This window comes from Delphinus delphis, chromosome 9, assembly GCF_949987515.2.
Source record: "Delphinus delphis chromosome 9, mDelDel1.2, whole genome shotgun sequence".
NCBI classification, from domain to species: domain Eukaryota; kingdom Metazoa; phylum Chordata; class Mammalia; order Artiodactyla; family Delphinidae; genus Delphinus; species Delphinus delphis.
Genome location: NC_082691.1, coordinates 61973198 through 61994187, shown reverse-complemented (window position 1 = coordinate 61994187; position 20990 = coordinate 61973198). Strand labels below are relative to the sequence as shown.

At 56.0% G+C, this 20990-nt stretch overlaps 1 protein-coding gene and 1 pseudogene across 2 annotated transcripts in view; both read right to left on the bottom strand.

The window, feature by feature from the left end:
- Nucleotides 1-2956: 2956 nt before the first annotated feature.
- The window catches only part of MINDY4 (MINDY lysine 48 deubiquitinase 4), a 111839-nt gene continuing 93805 nt past the window's right edge, over nucleotides 2957-20990 (bottom strand). The window contains exons 15-18 of one of the 2 annotated variants that reach the window (XM_060020682.1): nucleotides 20735-20896; nucleotides 14166-14346; nucleotides 13520-13592; nucleotides 2957-3393 (exon numbers count right to left, since the gene is read on the bottom strand). In XM_060020682.1, the coding sequence (XP_059876665.1) occupies nucleotides 3345-3393; nucleotides 13520-13592; nucleotides 14166-14346; nucleotides 20735-20896 (465 nt within the window). In that variant the 3' untranslated portion in view covers nucleotides 2957-3344. Of the gene's footprint in view, nucleotides 3394-13515; nucleotides 13593-14165; nucleotides 14347-20734; nucleotides 20897-20990 lie in introns of those variants that run through there. The other variant, XM_060020683.1, reaches the window with a different exon arrangement.
- Nucleotides 4903-13319, bottom strand: LOC132431352 (oxysterol-binding protein-related protein 9-like; annotated as a pseudogene).

Below are 20990 nucleotides of genomic sequence, written 5' to 3'. Positions count from 1 at the left end.
AGGCCAGCAGCTGGTGAGGGCTTCCCTGGAGAGAGGCATCCGTGTGCTGGGATCCCCTTCCCCACTGCCTCCTAGTGGAGCATTTCCTCTCCTTAAGCCAAGTGAGGGAGGCTTCAAGAAAGCTCCTCGAAAGCCTGCCATGTGTGCCCTGCAGTGTGGGCCGATCCCTGACTCCCACCTGGGGACGAGGACATGTCACTGCTCCCGATGGGTGGCTGGGCAGACAGGCGGCGTGAGCTGGGAAGGTCTGACTTCCAGAACTGGGGAGGCAAAGACGTGTCGGTGCTTTGCTTGGTTCAAATGTGGATCCTGCGGAAGGAAGACCCCCGTCTTTTTAAAAGGGGAAGAGAGAGGTTGACTCCACCGGAAGCTGGATGGGGGCAGGTGCTGGAAGCCCCCATGAGCACCAGCTTGAGGACGAGTCACCTGACTCAGGAGAGACCCCTATGGGTGGGAGGTCCCCCACAAGAACAGGGGGAAGAGGAGCTTTCCAGTGATGAGAGTGGAGTTAGGTGTTTGCCATCAGCAACTTCCGTTCACACCGCCGGAAGGGCAGTGGAACTGGCTTACTCTCTCATCTGGAGACAAAGAAATGAACCATCTAGAGAAAGAGAATCCACGGGGAAATACAGACGTCCTCGGTCTCCAAGGGGGATTGGTTCCAGGAGGCACCAAGGAGACCAAATTCCGAGGATGCTCAAATCCCACAGTTAGGCCCTCAGTATCCGCCGATGCAGAACCCACGGATACAGGGAGCCAACGGCAATAAGAAAGAATAAAGCTGCTTCCTGCTCACATCCCACTGAGGTCTGCGTGTTCAATAAGCCGGCTCCCCCGTGCATGAGGCGGCCAGAGAGCGAGAACAGTCAAGCCCAGGGTCAGCCTTTGAGAGGCCACTCGACCCTAGGATATGGTTCTTAACCTTCTGGGGGAAAAGAGAGGGGTGTTGTTCCAAGATCAAGGCCATGAGGTAGGCTGTAGACTCCCTCCCCAGAAAATTACACAACTGTACATGTACACAAAGATTTTAATCTAATTTGGTGGCGGGGCGGGGCGGGCTACGGGCCCTCTGAAGACCACCCCCAGTCTCCTTAGAAAACCACGCAGCCCAGGAGCACCACGTGTGGCCAAGCAGGGCCTGCATCTCATTCTGGCAGGTTTGGCAGCGGTACCGTGGGCTCATTCTGACTTGTGGACCTGGGAGAGGGCGGCGCTGGGCTTCGCTCATCTTCCTTTCCAGAAAGTCCCAGGCAAGGGGCGTCACGCTGCACGTGTAGCTATGTCTTGGCTTCTAGAACAGTGCTTTGGAATTTGTTGCAACTGGTCTTCCCAAGCAACGCTGGGAATATTTTGATTTCTCCAGCTCCGCCCATGGCACCCTGGTCAGGAGGTTAAGTGTTTTATTGAAAAGACACACTTTTCCTTCCCAGGCTGATAAACAAGGCCACTGCAGGGAAACCGACTTCCTCCACCCGGTCGCTCAGCTGGAGAGGCCCGATCCTGGCCAAGGAAAACAAACGCATAAACATTTCAGGGACATATAGGAAGCGTTTCTGCTGGACGCCTGCTGTGAATGGCCACTGGAGTTCACGCAGCGAACTCCACGCGGGCCCGGACAAAGCGCTCTCTGCCAGCTCTTCCCTGCCGCTCCCCAAAGACCCACAGTCCGGCCACTGCTCTTCTCACCCAGCTCACGAGAGCACAAAACAGGCTCTTTGGTTGTCACCACCAAATACCAGCTTTGCCCCCTCCATGCCTGGCCCTTAAAGAGGAGGAGGTCTCCCTTTAGCCAGCACTGCCGGGGAGCACGGCCCCCGAGCTGCTTGTGTCCCGAGCCCAAGGGCGTGCACGGAGGCTGGGGACTGGCTGCCGTGCCGTGTCTACGATTCTCCCTGGGTCAGGGCACATGAGGGAGGAGTGCGTGCCCAGGTCGCCACGTGTAAACACCCACCTCTGCGGGCCCCACTCAGAGTCCCAGCCAAGCACCCACGGGGCGCAGCAGGGTGGGCCCTGGACGTGGCTCCACCATGATGTGACTCCCATGTGGACAGACAGGTGACAGAGGCTCCTGGAGGCCGTGCCCTACCACTGGGCGCCCTCGCTCAGTCCATCGCTGGGAGCCACTGCAGAGGGGCCTCAGCTTCTGTTTTTGACAAAACTCTCTCTCTGGTCTTTCTTCTTCACCTGCCTCCCATTGTGTTTCTATACTCGCTCGTATTCCTTTTTGGAATCCGTTGGATATAAACTGTTGGAACGAAGGAGGCTCCGAGTACAATTTTCCCTTCGCAAGTGATTATGGAGTTCTCCCCCTTCCCACCTATCCTACCCTCAGTCTGGAATGCGAGGGTCTCCACAGGCTCTGCCCGTGGGAGCAGCTCAGCCAGTTCTCTCCGCACACGCCCCGCCGCAGCCACACAGGGGCCCACACTCAGTCCCTCTTGTCATCCTCACCTCGTTGCTCTCCCTGGCCAGGAGGTCCCTCCCTGAAAGGTTCTTTTCCCCGTATCTGCTTGGCCAGGTGTAGCCTGCCCTCCAGGTCCACACGAGCGTCCTCATGGGGCCTCGCAGAGATCCAGGTCCACGCACCCATCCTCATGGGGCCTCGCAGAGATCCAGGTCCACGCGCCCATCCTCATGGGGCCTCGCAGAGATCCAGGTCGGCCCCGAGACGGGCTCCCAGGGAGCCTGAGTGTCTCCAGGTCGGCCCAACCTTCGCAGCCTGGTGTCTGAGACCTGGGGCTGACCCACAGAAGCCAGGCCAAACCAGAAGCCCAGCCAGGGGCACCAGTGGGCCAGAGGGCATGGTTGGCCCACAGAGACCCTCGTGAGGTGACGACTTAGCCCACAGGTCTCCGGGGCTCTGGGGCCCCTCCACCCATCACCATCCCCGCCCCAGCCATGAGCCGGCCAGACCTCATGCTTCTTTTGCGGCAACAGAACAAATGAGGTTCGGCCCTCAGCATGGGTTTGACTCCTGTTTTATAGAAAGCCAACCATCAGAAATAACGAGTGGCCAGGGTCCCGGGCCGACCATATCAGAGGCTTGGCGAGGGGCTGGCCCCGCAGGGAGCGAGGGAGGGATGCAGAGAAAAGGCAGCAGAGGTCCCACCAGCCTCCTTCCAGGCCTTGGCAGTCACCGCTCAGCTGGGAGGGGCTGCACAGCAGCACTCTGGGCCCACAGTACAGTCCTGGGCAGGCCCTTCATGGAAGAGGCAGGGAGGTTCTGGACGATTCTGCAGCAGTGCTGGCCCAGGTGCTGGCCCAGACTTGTCCCTGAGGCCCAGGGCTCAGCCATCACCCCCAGTGATGTGTGCTGGAGCCATGGGGCTCACCCACATGGAGGGTCACAGGATGGGGTCTGAGCCGTTCCAGTTCACCGATGCCCCCTTCCACCTAAGAGCAGAGGAACAGAGAAAGAGTTAGAGCTGCAGGGGCCCACGCAGGAGCCAGCTCTTGTCCTCACTCACCGGAATTCCTCTCTCCGGGCCTTCGAGGATTTCAGGTTCCAACATGCCCACCTCACCCCTCCACACTCACAGACAGGCCTACACACCAGGCCCCTACAAAACAAATGCACCTAAACCCCTCAAATGAGGTGCGCGGTCTACACGCATCTGAATCCAGCCACTTTCCAGGGGTGCCTGATGGCGGCGCTTTTAAAGGCACAGGGGGAGACCTAGATATGGAGACATCCTGGAGGGTTCAAGGCACGGAAGGAGGTCCAGCTGCTGGAGCCCAGAAAGGTAGGCATAGGGCATAGGGAGCCAGCGGGAATGGTACCACACAGGACCCAGGAGGCCTTGCGAGGATTCTGGGCTTTGCTCTAAGAACCGCTAGTGAAGGGCTGTGAGCGGTTCAGTAAGGCACTGATTTGCCTTTTTAAAAAATTTATGAAGCCTTAAGAAGCACTGAGTATAATTAAACAGGAGTCCAGGGTTAGACACAATTTAATAATAGTCCAATTCCAAAATTAAAGTTATTACAGGTGAGACCAGCACTTGATTTTAATACATGGAACTAGTTTTCTAAAAACAACTCAGAGGAATCATGTATAGCAGATGGAATATTTCTGAAAAATCTGGCATTAGGCGTATTATACATAGACATACATCCTAAGATTATACAAACTAGGAAACAGCTGTTGCACGCCTCAACAGCAGTACCGGAGCACGGACTTTGAGACTGGGGTTTAGAAACGCTTCCCAGGGTGTGGGGTTTGGGGAGGGAGCAGACATTTTCAAAACCTGAAGTTTTTCTGCAGGACTGAAGTCAAAATTGTAACTGCCACAGCGGAGGAAAACAGGGATGCCTTCACTTTACTTGTACATCTGCGCAGGAAAGTCCAGTACAGGCACACCTCGTTTTATCGGGCTCCACTTTATCGCGCTTCACAGATACTGTGGTTTTGTTTTAATACAAATTGAAGGTTGTGGCAACCCTGTGTCAAGCAAGTCTATGGATGCCATTCTTCCAACAGCATTTGTTCTCTCTGTGTCTCTGTGTCCCATGTGAGTAATTCTCGAAGCAGTTCAAACTTTTCCATTATTATTAAATTTGTTATGGTGATCTGTGATCAGTGATCTTTGATGTTATTATCGCAGACAGAATACAACTCACTGAAGGTTCAGATGACAGCATTTTTAGCAATAAAGTATTTTCTAATTAAGATGTGTACATTGCTTTTTAGACATAATGCTACTGCATGCTTGACAGACTACAGGATAGGGTAAACATAACTCTCACATGCATTGGGAAACCAAAAATTTGTATGACTCGCTTTACTGCACTGGTCTGGAACGAACCCACAATATCTCTGAGGTCTGCCTGTATCCCTGAGATTGGACCTGCTGCAAGAAGGGAGTGAACAGGTTCTCCCAAAGTAAGGCTGTTGCGTTTCCCAATCTAATGCTTAGAAGCATCACGCAGTTTCAGTAGTGGTTCGTCATAAAGCCAACGCTCTCCATCTTCGTGAAGAACCTAGACCCCCACTGAACTTCTCTCTATTCCTTCCTCAGGCTTCTGCTCTTTGTCTTTCTTCTCGCTTGTGCCTTGCTTCAATGGCCGCGTCAACGTCTCTGATGTTTAGGTCGAGAGAGACAGCCTTGCAGAGGCAGTGGGATTCATACTCCGTTCTGTTCTTCCAACCTACTTTCCTCCTGTTAACCAGCAACTTCTTGGTCTCTGTAAAGACTGTATGACCCCCTGTTGAGTATTTTGCATATTTTACACCATTCCATTTCCCTTCAAGTGAGCAGAATGATCTGTCATTTGGAGAAGAAAAAAATCTTAGTGGTAATTCTGTGCAGGAGTAGCATGGGAGACGATATTTGCATATAGCTCGTTTTGGAACAACTGATATGTGCATTCTCTTCCTAGCTCCACCCACGGCGCTGTAAGGACAAGCCTTCCATAACCACTGGGGAATCTGAGAATGTTAACAGTTGTCATAGTCCAGACACAAGGCACAGCCCTGCCCTATGTTGTGCACACCAGTCAACATCCCAAGAAACTTTCATCTGGTCCATGTATGAATGCTGGATTGCATCTTCTCGTTAAAACACTCAGCAAAAAAGGCTGAGATGGGTGGATGATGGAAAAGTTGCTCAGCCACGAATGTTAAACTGTTTCAAGAAACTAGTGCCTCTAAAACTAGCTCTCTGTTCTCTCCAGTGTCATTTGGCGGTGCCTCATGAGGCTGCAAGGTCTCACCCAAAATGCAGTCGTGTGGCTTTCTGGCAACGGATCCTTTGCTTCCTGCATGAAAGCCTGAGAGCTACCATTTGACCACCTGAACCATTTGGTCCCTGGGATCCTTCTGGTCACAGATACTCAGAGGCAGGTCTGGATGTGCAAAAAGTTTGCATATATTTCTAGAAGAGGGCTTCTCTCAAGAGTAATTGTTGGGAGAACTACCTTAGTAAGATCCATTCCAAGCCTAACCTGTGATAAGAAATGTGTGGCCACCTCTCGTGCTCATCCAGGGACCTGCCTCTGCTTTATCGTCAGTCATATCACGTGCGTCGACATGGGCAGCGTCACTTGTTCCATTGGATGTGGAAGAATTAAGTGGTTCTTTGGAACCTGGGTGCTTTAGACTGTTTCCTGTGTGTGTCAGCACTGAGGCAGATCTAGAGGAATCTATCAGACGCTTTGGGGTTGAGCCACTTTGATGGAATCCAGCAGCATCACGGCATTCCTCACTGCTCGAAGGAGAGACACTGGGATGGTAGGTATCTGGAGACAACTTGGCAACCCTGGGAGAAGTCAGGCTGCTCCTTGGTGAGCGCCCACTGCCTGCACCGCTGCTCCTTGGTGAGCGCCCACTGCCTGCACCGCTGCTCCTTGGTGAGCGCCCACTGCCTGCACCGCTGCTCCTTGGTGAGCGCCCACTGCCTGCACTTTTGGTGCTGGACCCTAATGATGTCTCAGGGTAGCCAATATAGGTTCGGCTGGTGGGGAAGACACATGCAGCTCTGAGTTGCACAACTGAGCAGGTTCGGGAGGTCAGGCGAGCTGGGAAGGCACTGAGATAACCACAGGTTCCAAGGGAGTAGGTGGACCTACAGCACCTACTGGGTTAACAGCACTTTAGCAACCTGCAGCAACATAAGACAAAGCCTTAGTGATCCCACCGTGCAACCCGAGGTTTTCAGTTCTCTTGCTCTGTTCATCGTTGTTGCAGTTTTGAAACACATCATTGAAAAGCTTTTACAGTAAGTCCCCTACATACGAACCTTCAAGTTGCGAACTTTCAAAGATGCAAATGTGCGTTCCATCCACGTCAGGCATGAATGCAGTTGCAGCTCGCCCTCCGTCTCCTGTTGCTGACGATCCTTCAGCTCTACCATCTCCCACCTCCTCTCCCTCCTCCAGTCAGTAACTCGTCTTGCCTGTTCACTCGACGCCAGCCCCTGTGTGCCAGCTGTTGTACTGTACTACTGTACTTTTCAAGGTACTGTACTGTAAGATTTAAAATGTTTTATTTTTGTATTTTTTTGTTTTTTATGTATTATTTGTATGAAAAGTATTATAAACCTATTACAGTACAGTACTATATAGTCGACTGTGTTAGTTGGGTACCTAGGCTAACTTTGCTGGACTTAACGAATGAGCTCTTGGAATGGAACTCGTTCGTATGTAGGGGACTTACTGTCCTGTTAAGATTTGCAGAGGAGTATCAGCCTCTGTAAGTTTCCTATCAAAATATTAGACACTAGGGACACATCCTGAATCCAGACATCCAGGGGTGGCAGATGGAAGGAAGAGAGGGGAGTAACATTCCCACCCACAGCCTGGCTCCAGACAGGCACCAGGGACGCAGGTTTGCAAAGACCAAACTACTGCCCAGACCCGTTTGGATTCTTGCCCCCGGTCATGGAGAGAAGAAGGGGGAAGAGTCAGAAATAGACCAGACTTCCTGTATCCCTATAAGATCCGCCCTCAGCCTGGCCCCCAAGGCCCTTCCCTTATCGTTCTCCTCTGCCCATACTGACAGGCAGACAGAAGTTCCTCCTGTGAGCTCCCAATGTGACAAAATTGGGTTTGGCTTCAGTGCAGGGGTGAGCCATATTCATCTGCTGCTAGACGCCCCGGTCACACCAACAGCCACCGAGTCCTAAGGTCAGGCTGGGAGGTTTATGCCACCTGCGAGGCTTTTCACAGAGGTAACTAACCTACCCGATCCTGGACTACAGGTGCTGAGACAGGGAGAGTATTAGAAACACAGAAAGAAGCAGTTCACAGCTACAAGAGGAAACCGAAGCAGAGCCGTTCTGAAAGGGCTGAAATGCTGGGGTACTGTGCTTATTTAGGGGATGAATGTTCCCCCATAGGAACGGTCCTGAAAGTCTATGGATCGGTTACAAGGGTGAAAAAGAAGAACTCTGCATATGCAGTTAGGGGCTGACAGAGAAAGGGGAGGGGTGGAATGGACCGGTTTCTGAGTGCAGAGGCGCCGTCAAGGCTCACTCAGCTATGCTGACGTAGAGGAGGCTGAGGGTGTGAGAGTTTACAGCAGCGTTCCTCAACCTGGGCGCAGCGGGCATTGTGGTCGGGATAATTCTGTTGGGGGTGGAGAGGAGAGTTGTCTTATGCATTGTAGGACATCTGGCACCCTCCCGCAAACTAGTGACAACCAAAAATGCCCCCGGTTGAGGACCACTGGCTTCGGGGTTGAGCTCAGCGAAGATGCCGTGGTCCCAAGAGCTGAGGTCAGCTCAGCGTCATGGGCAGGCCCATCTCTTGCCCACGACTGAATCCCTTGCTTCCCCAGCAGCCGTCACTGCATCAGAGCAGCAGTTACCTGACTTCACAGATTTTCAACATGATGTCTTGCTGTATCAGCAAGGAGAAGAGGGCAGGCCTGGTTTTAAAGCCACCAGAGCTGACCAGCAGAAATACCCCCAAGCACTTCTCTTACTCACTTTGGATTTCCAGACAAGTACCCTGTGTGCAAGTGTCCTGTCCTGCGCGCCAGCTGCTGGCAGTCAGAGCAACTACAGAAGGAGCCCCAAGGCCGTCTCTCACCTGCGAACCTGGCCGGTTGCTGCGCCCTCCACCTGGAAGGACCATCCTCCCTCTCCACCCCTCCTCCTTCAGGGCCAGATCCAGGAGCCCTCCTTCCGGAAGTATCCTCCCTCAGCACTGCTGTCAGGCTCTCCCCGGCCATGCTGTCATGGGGTCTCCCTCTCCTGCTAGACTGTAAGCCCCTAAAGGGCAGAGCTGGTCTCACTTGCCTCCATCCCCTCAATGACCTCTAGCTCCGTGTTGGGCTCCCAGGGTTGCTGCTGAGGGAACACACCCCCTGTACACGCCCTGCCCCTCGTCAAGCCCAGGCACCAGAGGGAAAACCTGAGTCTTCATCACACTTCACTCTCCCTCCCCTTTGACCCCGGTGGTCACCGAGCCCTGTCCATGGCCCACCTCTGCTCTCTCGTCCCTTCCCCTCTGCCTCCTCCCATTCTTCCTCCTCCCCCCACTTGCCTGTGAGCCCCCTCAGGTCTCCAAAGGAGAGGGAATGCTTCTACATCTCCTCTCGACCTCATAGCAGCTCAGGGAAGGCATCGTTTTACCCAATCGACAGATGGGGAAACTGAGGTCCAGACAGAGCCAGCCCTTCCAGAGGTCGTGCCATGGCAGCCCAGCCAGGACGCAGCTGGGGTCTCCAGACTCCTGCTGGGTGCTCGGCTCCGCACAGTGGCGTTGCACGTGCCAGGAACAAGGCGCACCAGGGGCGGCTGTGCGCGTGGGCTGCAGGCAGGGGACTCACAAGAGGGGGCTGGGCAGTGGGAGCACCCAGGAGCCCTCCCTCAATGGATGAGAGGCACTGTGAAGAGGGCATCTAGGAAGAAGGGCGTCAGCAGAGGCGTGAAGGCTGCAGCAGACTCCTCAGGCGGCCGGGCGCGCAGGTGAGGGAGGTGGGTGCTCAGTTCCAGCCCCTCAAAGGCACCGTTTCCAGCTGAAGTTACATTTTCAATTTTTTGTCTGAGCCTCCAAACAGAAACATCTGTCGCCCAGGCCCAGGCCCCGGTTATGAGTTCTTTCCTCTCTTCTCTGGACTGTTGACAACCCTTTCATTTTCTCCCATTCTAGCGAGGCTGGAAGCTTGAGAGAGGTCACTGTGTGTGTCTTCTTCGGAAATGACCATAAATGAGTTTTTTGTTTTTTTTTTTGCTGAGATGGTCAGAGAACAGAGGAGGGAGGAAGCTGGGGGACAGACACAAGCGAAGGTAACAGGAGCTTCTCGGAGGTCGAGGTGTGCGTCACACCAGAGAGTGGAGACGGCACGGGGCCCGGGGATGGTTCAAATTAGGATGCTCTTCTCCAAAGGCAAAACTGGCAGTCCGGTCTTGTGCACTGTCACCGTGGCAACAAAGCCAGGCGGCGGGAAGTCACACTGCCTGCTCAGTGACCTTCCACTGGGCTGGGACAGCACCGGCCTAAGCCCCAGGCCCTGAACTGCTCTTGACTCGAGGTGTGGCCTGGCGTCAGACCTCCACTCCGGCGACCCCATCTGTAGAAGGAAGGGCCGTATCGGGCGGTGTCCAAGGGCCTTTCTGTGGATCCCAAGCAGGTGGCCAGGGATGCGGCGTGCTCCACGTGGGTTAGCGTGAATGTCAGAGGTTCTTACGGGGCAACAGAGGTGGTTTTGAGGGCAGGCGGCGCATCTCTCCCTGGATTAGAACAGAGTTGATTCTGAACTTGACTTCTATTTGACTGTGAACTCTGAGAGCAAGAAGCGCGTCTCATCCAGCTGCTTCTTCCATGGAGTCCAGTCCGGGGGTTCCATGAGGTTGAGGCGATGAGAGGGAAGCCCCGCCAGCCCGCAGGTGAGCCTATCCTGCCATGAGCGCTCGGCTGCCTTTCAGCGGGTGCCTGGACTAACTGGCCTTGGAAATGACCTGAGCTCGGGCCATACGCCCTTCCTGTCAAGGCAGCAGGACTTATCCCCCAAGAGGCAGGGCCCCAGCTTTAGCGGGTCTCTCTGACCTTGAAGGCTACTTTCCCAAGTTTCTCCCTTTGAGCTGTTTGAGAATCTGGGATGAAAACAATACGCAAAGCCTTTGTAATCCAAGCCCTCGGAACAGGATTCCAGGAGGCTGGGCCTGCTGTTTCCCATTACAGTGGGGTATGTTATCTGATGGGTACAGAGGGGGAAAAACCCTGCGTTCCCACTATTCACTCACCACTCAGCTTTCCGGGAATGAGGCTGGGAAAAGTCTCACCGTGTTAACTGCCCAGATGGACCGAGCCATCAGGGTGGAGCAAGTGATGGGGGGAGTACAACTGGTTTCAGCAAAGTCCATGCAGGGGATGCAGCACTCAGACCTGGGGGGGAGGGGGGCAGGGGGCAGCCAGCGGAGCCAGGAAGAAAGTACCCCGGGTCTGGTATGTTACAGCAGACCAGATGCTGGAGGGTCAGCACCTCACCTGACATCTGACTCTCACGAGGCAGCCAGGGAGGGTGACGGAGAGGTAGGCACCGCCCTCACCAGCCACCAGAACATCAGTTCTCACAGTGCCGTCCCAGGACAGCAGCACCAGGAGCACCTGGGAACTCTTGAGAAATGCAGATTCTCAGGCCTCAGCCCAGACCTACTGAGCCAGAAGGCCCAGGGGTGGGACCCAGCAATCTGTGTCTTACCACACTCTCCAGTGGGGATGCCCGCTGAACCCTGATGACCACGCTCTAGCGAATCTTCCCAGTGGGTGGCCGTAGACAAATACAGACGTGCTGGACCATTGATCCCCTCAGCCATCAGGGAACTGGGCAGAGTCTGGGTCAACCAGAGTCCCCAAGCCAGTCGTCCCTAACCCTGTGTGTTGCCCCAGTACGATGATCTGCTATCTGTGCCGAGGAGTAGGAAACACTTCTGGAGGAGATGCCAAGGCTCAACCTTGCCCGAGCTCCTCCCACGACAGTGAGCAGGGACAGACAAGGGCAGGGTAGGGACTCCGCCTGGACCGCCTGCCCCAGGCCGAGGGCTCGCTCCCTGATGCATGCAGCCTCTCCAGGTCATTTCACATGCCGTCATTTTGCTGGTTCATTTCATGGCACATGGCCCCGGGGACAGGGGTAGGTTCTGGGAGAAGGGACAGCTGACAGAAGAAGAAGAGGTGCTCCGGGCCCACGTTCACACTCAGATGTCTCTGGACTGAGCCCCCTGACAGACCAGAGCCCCAAGTCATTCTCAAGCACTTGCCAATTAGGGCTGAGCCCAAGAAGTCCAATCCCCAGGCCCCTGGGAGGCGCCTGGTGAGTCGAGTCCTGCAGCAGAAGCATTCTTGGGGAAAGAGAAGTTACTCCAGACGGGGGCAGGTGGAGAGGTCCGGGGCGGTGGGCCACCCCAGAGAGGGGCACAGAGACAGATGTAGGCCTTCAGCGAGGGGTCCCAGGGGTCCGGAGAGGGGGTGGAGCCTGTGTCCAGGGTGCGGTCCAGAGTCCTGCTGGGCAGGTCCTCCTGCAGGAAGGATGCCCTGTGGCCTCCCACCCCGTCCTGCAGAAGGTGCCAAGGCTGGTGTCACCTCCTTCCCCCATGCAGCCCTTCTCTCATCACTCTGAATGAGTGGCCCTTTGTACATGAAAGGAAAGCGACCTGCATGTGCCTTTAATCCTCCCGATGAAAGAAACACCGGCACGTGACCCCACAGGAATGCTCCGTCCCTGGCCCAGTGGGCGGGCGGGTGGACGGCTGAGCAGGTGGACGCGTGGGTGGGGCGTAATGAGGATGTCACGACGTCTCCTCCACGTCCCCTCCCTGGGGACACAGTCCCTGGGGACTGTGTATGTGGAGTCCTCTCTCTCTCTCTGGCTCCATTCAAGGGCTCACTCGCCCGTGGGTGGGCAGCGGCCCTAGACTCCAGGGGAGCCCCTTGGATCGCAGGCGGTCAGAGCCGCAGCGCCCCAGCCATGGCCTACGTCCTCCACCCCAAACCCCACCATTTCACAAACAGGAAAACAGGTTCCGCCCGAGGTCACAGCGAGTCAGGAGCGGCTGAGACAATGTCAACGAGAGCGGTTCTCCGTGCTTGGTAACGTCCTGGGCGCTCTTCACAACGGCCGTGTGAGCCAGGCACAGCCACTGCCCCCATTTTACAGATGACAAAGTGAGGTACAGACAGGAGAGGTCTGATGGCTCCCAGCCAGAAAGCAGCAAGGCCAGGATTCAAACGCCAGAATGCACGCTCACCACACTGGCAAGTTCTAATGCTGCCCCACTGGAATCCAGGTCTCCTCCCCGCCCCCAGGCCTGCCCCTCCCACTGCGCCCTGGGGCCTCCAAGTCACCACCCACAGGCTACAACCGCCAGTCCGCGGGGTGGGGTGGGGCAGCGGTTGCTGCCCCAGCCCTGGGGCCTGGTCAGAGAACTCCTATTCACCCGCCTCCCCTGGCCTGAGCCTCAGCTTCCCTTAAAGACTGAGGGCTGGGTGAGACGAGCCAAGAACCCCCGCCGGCAATCCCACTGCCTCTGGGGCACCTCCACTCAGTGTTCAGAGGGCCGCACCCGCACCCGCAGAAGGACCGGGGCTGCTCCTCCCGCGTGAGGGCTGCTGCTCCAGGAAGCCACCCCCGAGCACACCCTGGCCGCGCCGCGTCCTCCCGCCTTCCGACCCTGCCCGAGCTCCACCGCCACCGCCAGGTAACCTCCCTCGCTCTTCCTCCTGTGGACCTAACAGCGCTCAGCACACCTGGCAGCTGCTGCCCGGAACGAGGGGGGCTCTCGAGGCACCAGCTCACCTCCACCCCCTGCCATGGGGCATCTTGGGGAGCTACCTGAAGACACGGCATCTCGCAAATCGCACACGTCTCCCTGGGCCATGGTGACCACAAAATGCCACATACAGACAAGCCCCAAGCACTGTGTCTTTGCAGTCTGCAGGGGTCCTACCGGCCCCTCACCACACCCCTCCTAGTTGGGACAATCCAGGAACCCATTCCCATTCCTGCAGGCCACTCCCAACCACTGCTCCTCCCAGCCACTCAGGTAAGGCCCCAAAGCCACAGATGGGCCTGACTCACTTGGTTCTGATGCACAGCTCCAGGGGAGGGACGAGGTCATTGTCTCTGTCCTCAGGGACGGTCTGGGTGGTGTCTGAGGAGCGGGGACAGAGAGGCACACGCTCATCAGCCCGGGGCCCACGTTCACCCCGAGGTCAGCACCAACAACCCTACTCCTGGGACCTGACTCTTCCGGTACCTGCGCCTCTTCTCTTCTTATTTGGACCCTCCCTGGTTCCTGCCCATCGGTTCTTACCTGGACACCATAGGTGTCCCTGCTCACTGGCCTCCCACCTCCAGTCTCCACCCCACCCTCTTGCCCCCTTTCAGCTACCAGAATAGTTCTTTCTAAAAACATGTCTTAGCCCACCACTCCCCTGCTCCAAAACCTTCCATGGCTCCCCACTGCCTGGAGAATAAAACCCAAACTTGTTGCCGTGATACTGTCTACTACGTAGTCTCAACCTCACCTTGTACCCTTAAGGACATCAGTTTCTCAAGGCCCAGCTCTGGCCCCCTCCTGCAGGAGGACCTGCGCACACTCGCCCTCTGATCCCCCAGTCTGCATTGGTCTCTGACTGCCCTGACTGGGCGTGCTAAGGCCGGCGTCCCCGACTGGTCTGAAGGCTCCCCGGGGACGGACAGGGCAGGCGGGGAGGCGGCGCACCAATGGTCAGCCGGATCTGCTCCTGCTGGGTGGCCAGGCCGTCGTAGTAGTACAGGTCAAAGAGCCTCTCAGCCCTCCAATCTTGCAGCAGCTCCAGCTGCAGGCTGAAGAGGACGCTGAAGTGGCTCTCACTGCACACCACCCAGATGGGGAACCTCGGGGTCTTCAGGAAGCAGCCGACCTGGACGAGGGAGAGGGAGCAGACAGAGGTACCTAATACCATGCGCCATCCCCAGGGAAGCGGGCCAGAGCATCTTCTGTCCAACCCCAGGCCCGGGCTGACCTCAGCGAGGCCCCGTTGGGGATCCCAGACCCTGTGTGAGGCTGGGGCCCCGTCTGCGGCTCACTGACACAGAGCTGTCCCTGCCTGCTCAGCCCACTGCTCGCAGGGCCTTTGCCCCACAGTCACATGGAGATACCCTGGCCTGAAAGCCGGGCGTCGCCCCCCACTTCATCTCCCACATCCAGCTGGTATGTGGTGCTTGCCCACCCTGTTCTCCAGGCCCAGCCTCTCCTCCCCAAGCAATGACCTCCTAGCCGGCTCTTCCATACCCTCCCCTCCCCAGCCACAGCCACACAGAACCTCTCACCGGTCCTCAAACTACTCCAGCACGGCAAGCCTCATGCCTGTGCGTTCACTGTTCCCCCGTACACCTCTCCTCTCCTAGGGGTCCTGCATCGCCCAGATTACCCAATCAGAGAGCACGCATCATGTCCCGCTTCTAGTCCTAGGTACCAGGTGCTAGGTACCCACCCTCCTCTGCCGCAGTGCATCACTCTGCCTCACCATAAGCACATACGCCTGCCTCTGGCACGGACTACACCCTCAGAGCAGAGCAGGGGGTGTAAGTCAACATAAGCAAGTGTTTGACGACTGAAGGCCCTTGCGAATGAAGCGGAACTGGAGCTAGGACTTCAGCTTGAAGACAGGAGGGGCTGGAGCCACAGGGGGAAGGGAGGGAGGGCCTCTGGGTGAGCAGTCTGTGGGTGATGCCAGAACAAATGTCCAGAGACACTCAGGAAAAGCGCAGGGCATCAGGAGAGAGCACGGGAAGGGGAGGACGAAGAGCTGGAACTTCCTTCTGAGGAGGGAGTCCTTTGGAAAGTTCCCAGCAGAGGACTTGCATGGTAGAGGGGTGCTGGGAGAAGGCAGATGCATGGAATCAGCATCAGGGCCTTCCTGTGGTCCTGCCTGCAGAGGAGAGAGGCGTGGCGGGGCCCTCCGAAGGCCTGCTCAGACGCCTGGCTGGTCTGCCCCTCGGTGGCCAGACCTCGACGCGCTCTCTCGCTGTCACCTGTGACTCCCCACCCCGGGCCCTAGTTTATTCATTTCTGTACGTGCAGTGGGCCAGGCTGATTCGGCCTAATCCCCACCAGCCCCAAGGAGATGTTTGCATGCTCAGGTATTTACAGCCACAGCCTGTGGATTAAGGAAAGAATGGGAATTATTTTTCCAGTGGGGAGATGGGCATACTTTCTCCGGGGCCCGTCACAGACGAGTGGCCGGCCAGTCTTCCTCGGGCCTCTCAGAGCCCACCTGGAGCTGGGGTGTCCCGGACAAAGGGGCTGTGCTCCGGGGAAATGCTTGCTCGTGAACCTCCTACAGAGGGTAGCAGGGTGAACTTCACGAAGTGTTCACTGTCTCATTGTCCAAGTCCCCCACCCGCCCCCTCCACCTGGCCCCTTGGGCCCTCACCCCAGCTCCCTGTGAACATTAAAGTGTGACTCGCTCCTTGGTGGAAACGGGGGGGGCGGGGAGGTGGAATTAGTTGTCTTAAACGATGTGGCTGGACGTGCCTAAACCCCACTACAAACTTGGCCTCCATTCCAGGTTAAAATTCCAGGCTTTTCTGGTGAGGGCATCACCTCGAACAGGGAGCCCTGAAGACTGGGAAGCCAGTGCCCATTCACTGCGGGAAAAAAGAGCCATGCAGCCCACCAGGAACAGGCGTCTGCAGAAACAGCCACCCTGAATTTTCCAGCAGAGGGACAAAAGGGCAGCTTGCCATTTAAGCAACAGTCAAAAGATTAAGGGCAAAAAAAGCTGCCCGGGGAGTTTATAAATGAGTTTTCTCATTCAGGAGCCCCTCCCCATTGGGTGGCATTTTCCAAAGATGAAATTCACTTCCTTTGGACTCTGGGGTAGCTGACCGAAGGCCCGGGGTGAGGAAGGAGGGTGGGTGGGCACACTTCCTCCAGCACAGCCTCTCTCCTGGTGGGTGAACGTGCAGCACAATCAGGGATTAAGGTGACCCTTGAACAACGTGGGTTTGAACCATGTGGGTTCACTTATACACGGATGGTTTTCAACAGTAACGACTACAGTACTACGCGGTCCATGGCTGGTTGAATCATCGGATGCAGAAGAACGGCGGATACGGAGGACTGACTGTGAATTATACACAGATTAACGCCCGTGCTGCTCAAGGGTCAGTTCGTACTTTTACGTCTTTTGCGGGAGTGAGGTGTGTGAATGCGCCCAACCCAACCATGGCCTGCCAGCTCCGAAGCCCTAATTTAAAAGGACCGACATTTGACGGCTGGCAGAGCGGCCGTCTGTCATCTCCAAGGATGACATCCATTCAACATGAGTTATACTTCGGTCCCAGGGACCGTGTGAGACGATGGGTCGGTGGTGAAGTACCCTGGAACAGCCTGTCCTCATGGGGTTAGCCGCTGAATGAGGAGGAGATAGTAAACAGAGAATCACACAGACACATTTGCACCACATTGCACTGAATCTAAGATGCCATCAGAGCCACCGTTCTTTTTTGTATCGCTAAGAAAGGACGCAGGCTGGCAATTAAGGCCCGACACATCATCGACTGCATGAAAAACTCAGAAATGTTCAAATGCGGGGCACGTTTGCATCTCAAAAGCAATGAAATGGGATGCGTAAAACCGGGAGGAGGCCTGTGAAGGAAGGAACTAACATTCTGTGATGGAGGATGACAAGGTGGGCAGGGGACCACGAGAGCAGACCTCTATTGAGATAGAGTGATGAGGTCAGGAAAGCCTTCCCTGACAAAGTGACAGTGAAGTCAAAACGTGAAGGGAGGGAAAAGCAGGGACAGGATGCAGGGCCTTAAAGGTCATGGGAAGGTCTGGATTGTAGTCTCTGTATTAGTTTGCTAGAGCTGAGTAACAAAGTTCCACAGATCGGGCAGCTCAAATGACAGAAATTTATTTCCTCACAGTTCTGGAGGCTGGACGTCCCAGATCAAGATGTCGGCAGGGTTGGTTCCTTCTGAGGCCCCTCTCCTTGGCTTGTAGACGTGGTCTTCCCTCTGGGTGTGCCTGTGTCCTAACCTCTTCTTCTAAGGATACCAGTCTGCTGGATTTGGGCCCAACCATATGACCTTCTTTTACCTTAATTACCTCTTGAATGGCCTTATCTCCAAATACAGTCACACTCCAAGGTACTGGGGGCTAGGACTTTGGTAAATGAATGTTGGGTCGGGGGAGTGGGGGGAAACGGCACAATTCAGCCCATAACAATCTCAGAGGACTGGGAATGCACAGAAGGTTGTTAAGCAAAGGAACGATGTGACTGCTCTACTCTTTTAAAGATCACACTGGCTTCAGTGAAGGAACAGGATTGGAAGGAGGTGGGGACAGGAGCCAGAGGCCAGCTGGGCCATCACAAGTGTCCCGAACAGCGATGCTGGTGGCTCGGATAAGGGTGAAAGTGGACAGACTTGAGAAACAGCTTCGGGAAGGAGCCCCACGACCTCTTGATGGATTGAATGCGCTCCTGGTTTGAGCAACTGGGTAGATGCTGCTGTTTGCAGAGCTGGACAAATGGGAGGAGGAGGGTGGTGCTTACAGAGCTCTCCCTGCCAAGCTCAGCCTTTGCCCAGGTCCCTTCCTGAAGGCAGCAATGAATGGGGAAGCCCTGGAGTTAAACTTCCTGTGCCTTGCTGTCCTCCCCTGGCCTCTCCGTCCCCCATCACCACTGCCACCACGAGCCAGGAGGGGCTGGTCTCCCCACTGCAGCCTGCAGTGCAGCCCATCCTCACTTTACGCTCTGGGGTGGAGGGAGTGAGGGGGAAGTCAGATGGGCAAGGCGAGGCCAAGCCAGTGGGTCACCGATGGCAGACTGGGTCCCGTAGGACACAGCAATGCTGGGGCGGGGGCTGCTTACTTACGGCAGGGGTGCATTTCTTGGCCCAGAGTTGCCTCTGCTTCCCCCGGGGCACAGCCGGAATGTGGGTCACCTGACAAGCTGGCTGATAGGCAGGACCTATCACCCTCCCACACACATACTCCTGAGGGCCCCAGAACCCTGGCTCCCAGCCAGAGGCCGCACTGAGAAGCCTGGAGATGGGCTGTGAGTGAAGGCGGGCCTGGTTCTGCCGTCTACATGAAAGAAAGGCTGCAGCCTTATCAGAACAGCCCCGCGGTGGATGCCATGCCCAGGCGGCCCCAAAGACCAGATCTTCCCCAGTGACCACGTCTGTACTGCCAGGTGGAAGACCAGGCCAGGCTGAGAGGGGGCCCCGGCTCTGGGTCCAGGTCTGGGCCTGGAGGCTAAACCTCCTTGGATTCCCTCTCTGTCTGACGTGGCTAATCACGAAAGCCCCAAGCAACTCAGTGACCAAAGGGATAGCAGGTGGAGTTAACGGGAAAGGAAAGTGCTTTGTCTAACTGCCCAGCCTCTGCCTTCTCCTTCAGAGGCCCAGCCTTCAGTGAGCTCTGGAGAGTAGGAGAGGAGGCCCTGGGGTCCTTCTTTAGCGAGGTTGCAGTCCCAAGGCAGAGGAGCAAACCATCCCTCGCTGCAGGGAGATACAACACCCAGTCTTCGACAAAGCAAACAATAGCAGAGCGGGGTGGGGGTGGGGGGTCTATGTGGATTCAAGGATCATTGTAGGACCTGAATTTGTGCAATCTGCATTTTGTTCCAAGGACAGGATGACGCCCAACTGCTGTTCCCATCAATTACCCTCAACAGACCGAAGGAAAATAGTTGACATTTTGACCAATGCCCTCCACACGAGAGTGAAACCAGGGCTCATGGTAAACCTGGGGATTCCGCGAGCCCGGGCAAGGTCACCTCTCAGCCCGTGGAATTTCGGGCTGAAGGCCTTCACAGCCCACCCAGGATCTGATGCTCAGGGTTCCTGGTGCTCCTCACGGGCCACGTGGCTACACTCCTGGGCTCCCTCCTGACACCAGCACATCTGGGAAGGAGTCACTGTCACTCTTTTCTCCCCAAGTCTTTGGAACCCACAAGGCTGCTTCCTGTCCGTGGGGGTGGGGTGTCACCCAGAGGCGGAATCTGGGCACGGGGCCACCTGAACAACGGCGTTCAATGGGACAGCCCACCCGAACATGTGATCACGCAGGAAGGGCACGATGAAACCGAACCGCCCTGCATATCCATCCACCTAGCATACTCTGAGTATCCCTTTGGGTCAGTCTCTGCATCCCTGGCTCTGGGGATGTAAGATGAATGGGGCCTCATCCTGACCCTCCAAGAATCTTTGCTGGGCCGGTCACCAGAGAAGAACCTCCTGCTACCCCTCAGGTCATGTAATCGACCACAGAACAATGTCTTCCCTGGAGACATGAAAACCGAGGCTCAGAGAAGGTTCAGCAGCAGGTTGGGACAAGGACACAGGGCCCGGTGGTCCCCTGCCCATGTTGCCCAGAGATACTGTCACCCGACCCCGTGCCCAGCTTCAGCTGGGGGTCCGGCCCTTTCTAAGACCCTGGCTGCAGTGAGAGAAAACGTAGAGGGACCGATACACTTGCAAACAGACTGAGTAAAGCCTATTATGGGTTGAATTGTGTCCCCCCAAAAACTCTGTTGAAGTTCTAGCCCCCAGGACCTCAGAATGTGGTCTTATTTGGAAATAGCGTTGTTGCAGATGTAATTAGTCAAGGCGAGGTTAGCAGGGTAGGGTGGGTCCGCAATCCACGTGATTGAAGTCCTTATGAGAAAAGGAGACACAGAGGGAGAAGGTGGCCATGTGACACCAGAGGCAGAGACTGGAGTCATGCAGCCACAAGCCAAGGATCACCAAGGATTGCTGGAAAACGTCAAAGGCTAGAAGGGACAGGGAAGGCTTATTCTCCCTGCGGGTTTCAGGAGGAGTGTCGCCCTGCCGACACCTTGATTTTGGACTTCTGTTAGGAGAACTTCTGCTCCAGAACTATGAAACGACACGTTTCTGTGGGTTTAAGCCACCCAGTTTGCGGTGCTTCGTTGAGACAGCCCTAGGAAACTAACACGAGGCCCAAGACCTCAGGGCCTTGTCCCTGGAGAAGACCCCCTGGCCAACACACACACACACACACACACACACACACACACACACACACACACGACAGCACACTGTAAATCCCTAGAGGTCCCTTTCATGGCGTCACAGCTGGCTCTGGGAGTGAACTTCGTGCCTGTGCTGGATGGCGGTGAAGCTGTGTGTGTGTGTAGTTTTCCCATACGCTCCGTGACTGAGACTGGACCCAGCTCCGGGAACTGGAGCCAACTCTCCTTCTCCTCCCTCCCTCCTGTTGGTCCCAGGGAGCCAGGCTCTTGGGTCTCTGGAGGCCCGAGGGCTCGGTACCTGGCACACGCTGTAGTGTTCAAAGAGGGACAGGAAGCCGATGTCGCTGCGCGCGGCGATGCCTTTGAGGAGTGTGATGTTCCCGTTCCCGGAATCGAGCTCAACCACGTCGTTGAAAACATTGGACACGGCTTTCCCGGTCAGGAGCAGATTGACAAGTTCCTGTTGATGAGAGAAAGGGGAAAGGCTTGTCAAGGGGAGATGGGGAACAAGAGAAAAAGGGCAGAAAAGGAAGGAAGAAAGCAGGGAGGGCGAG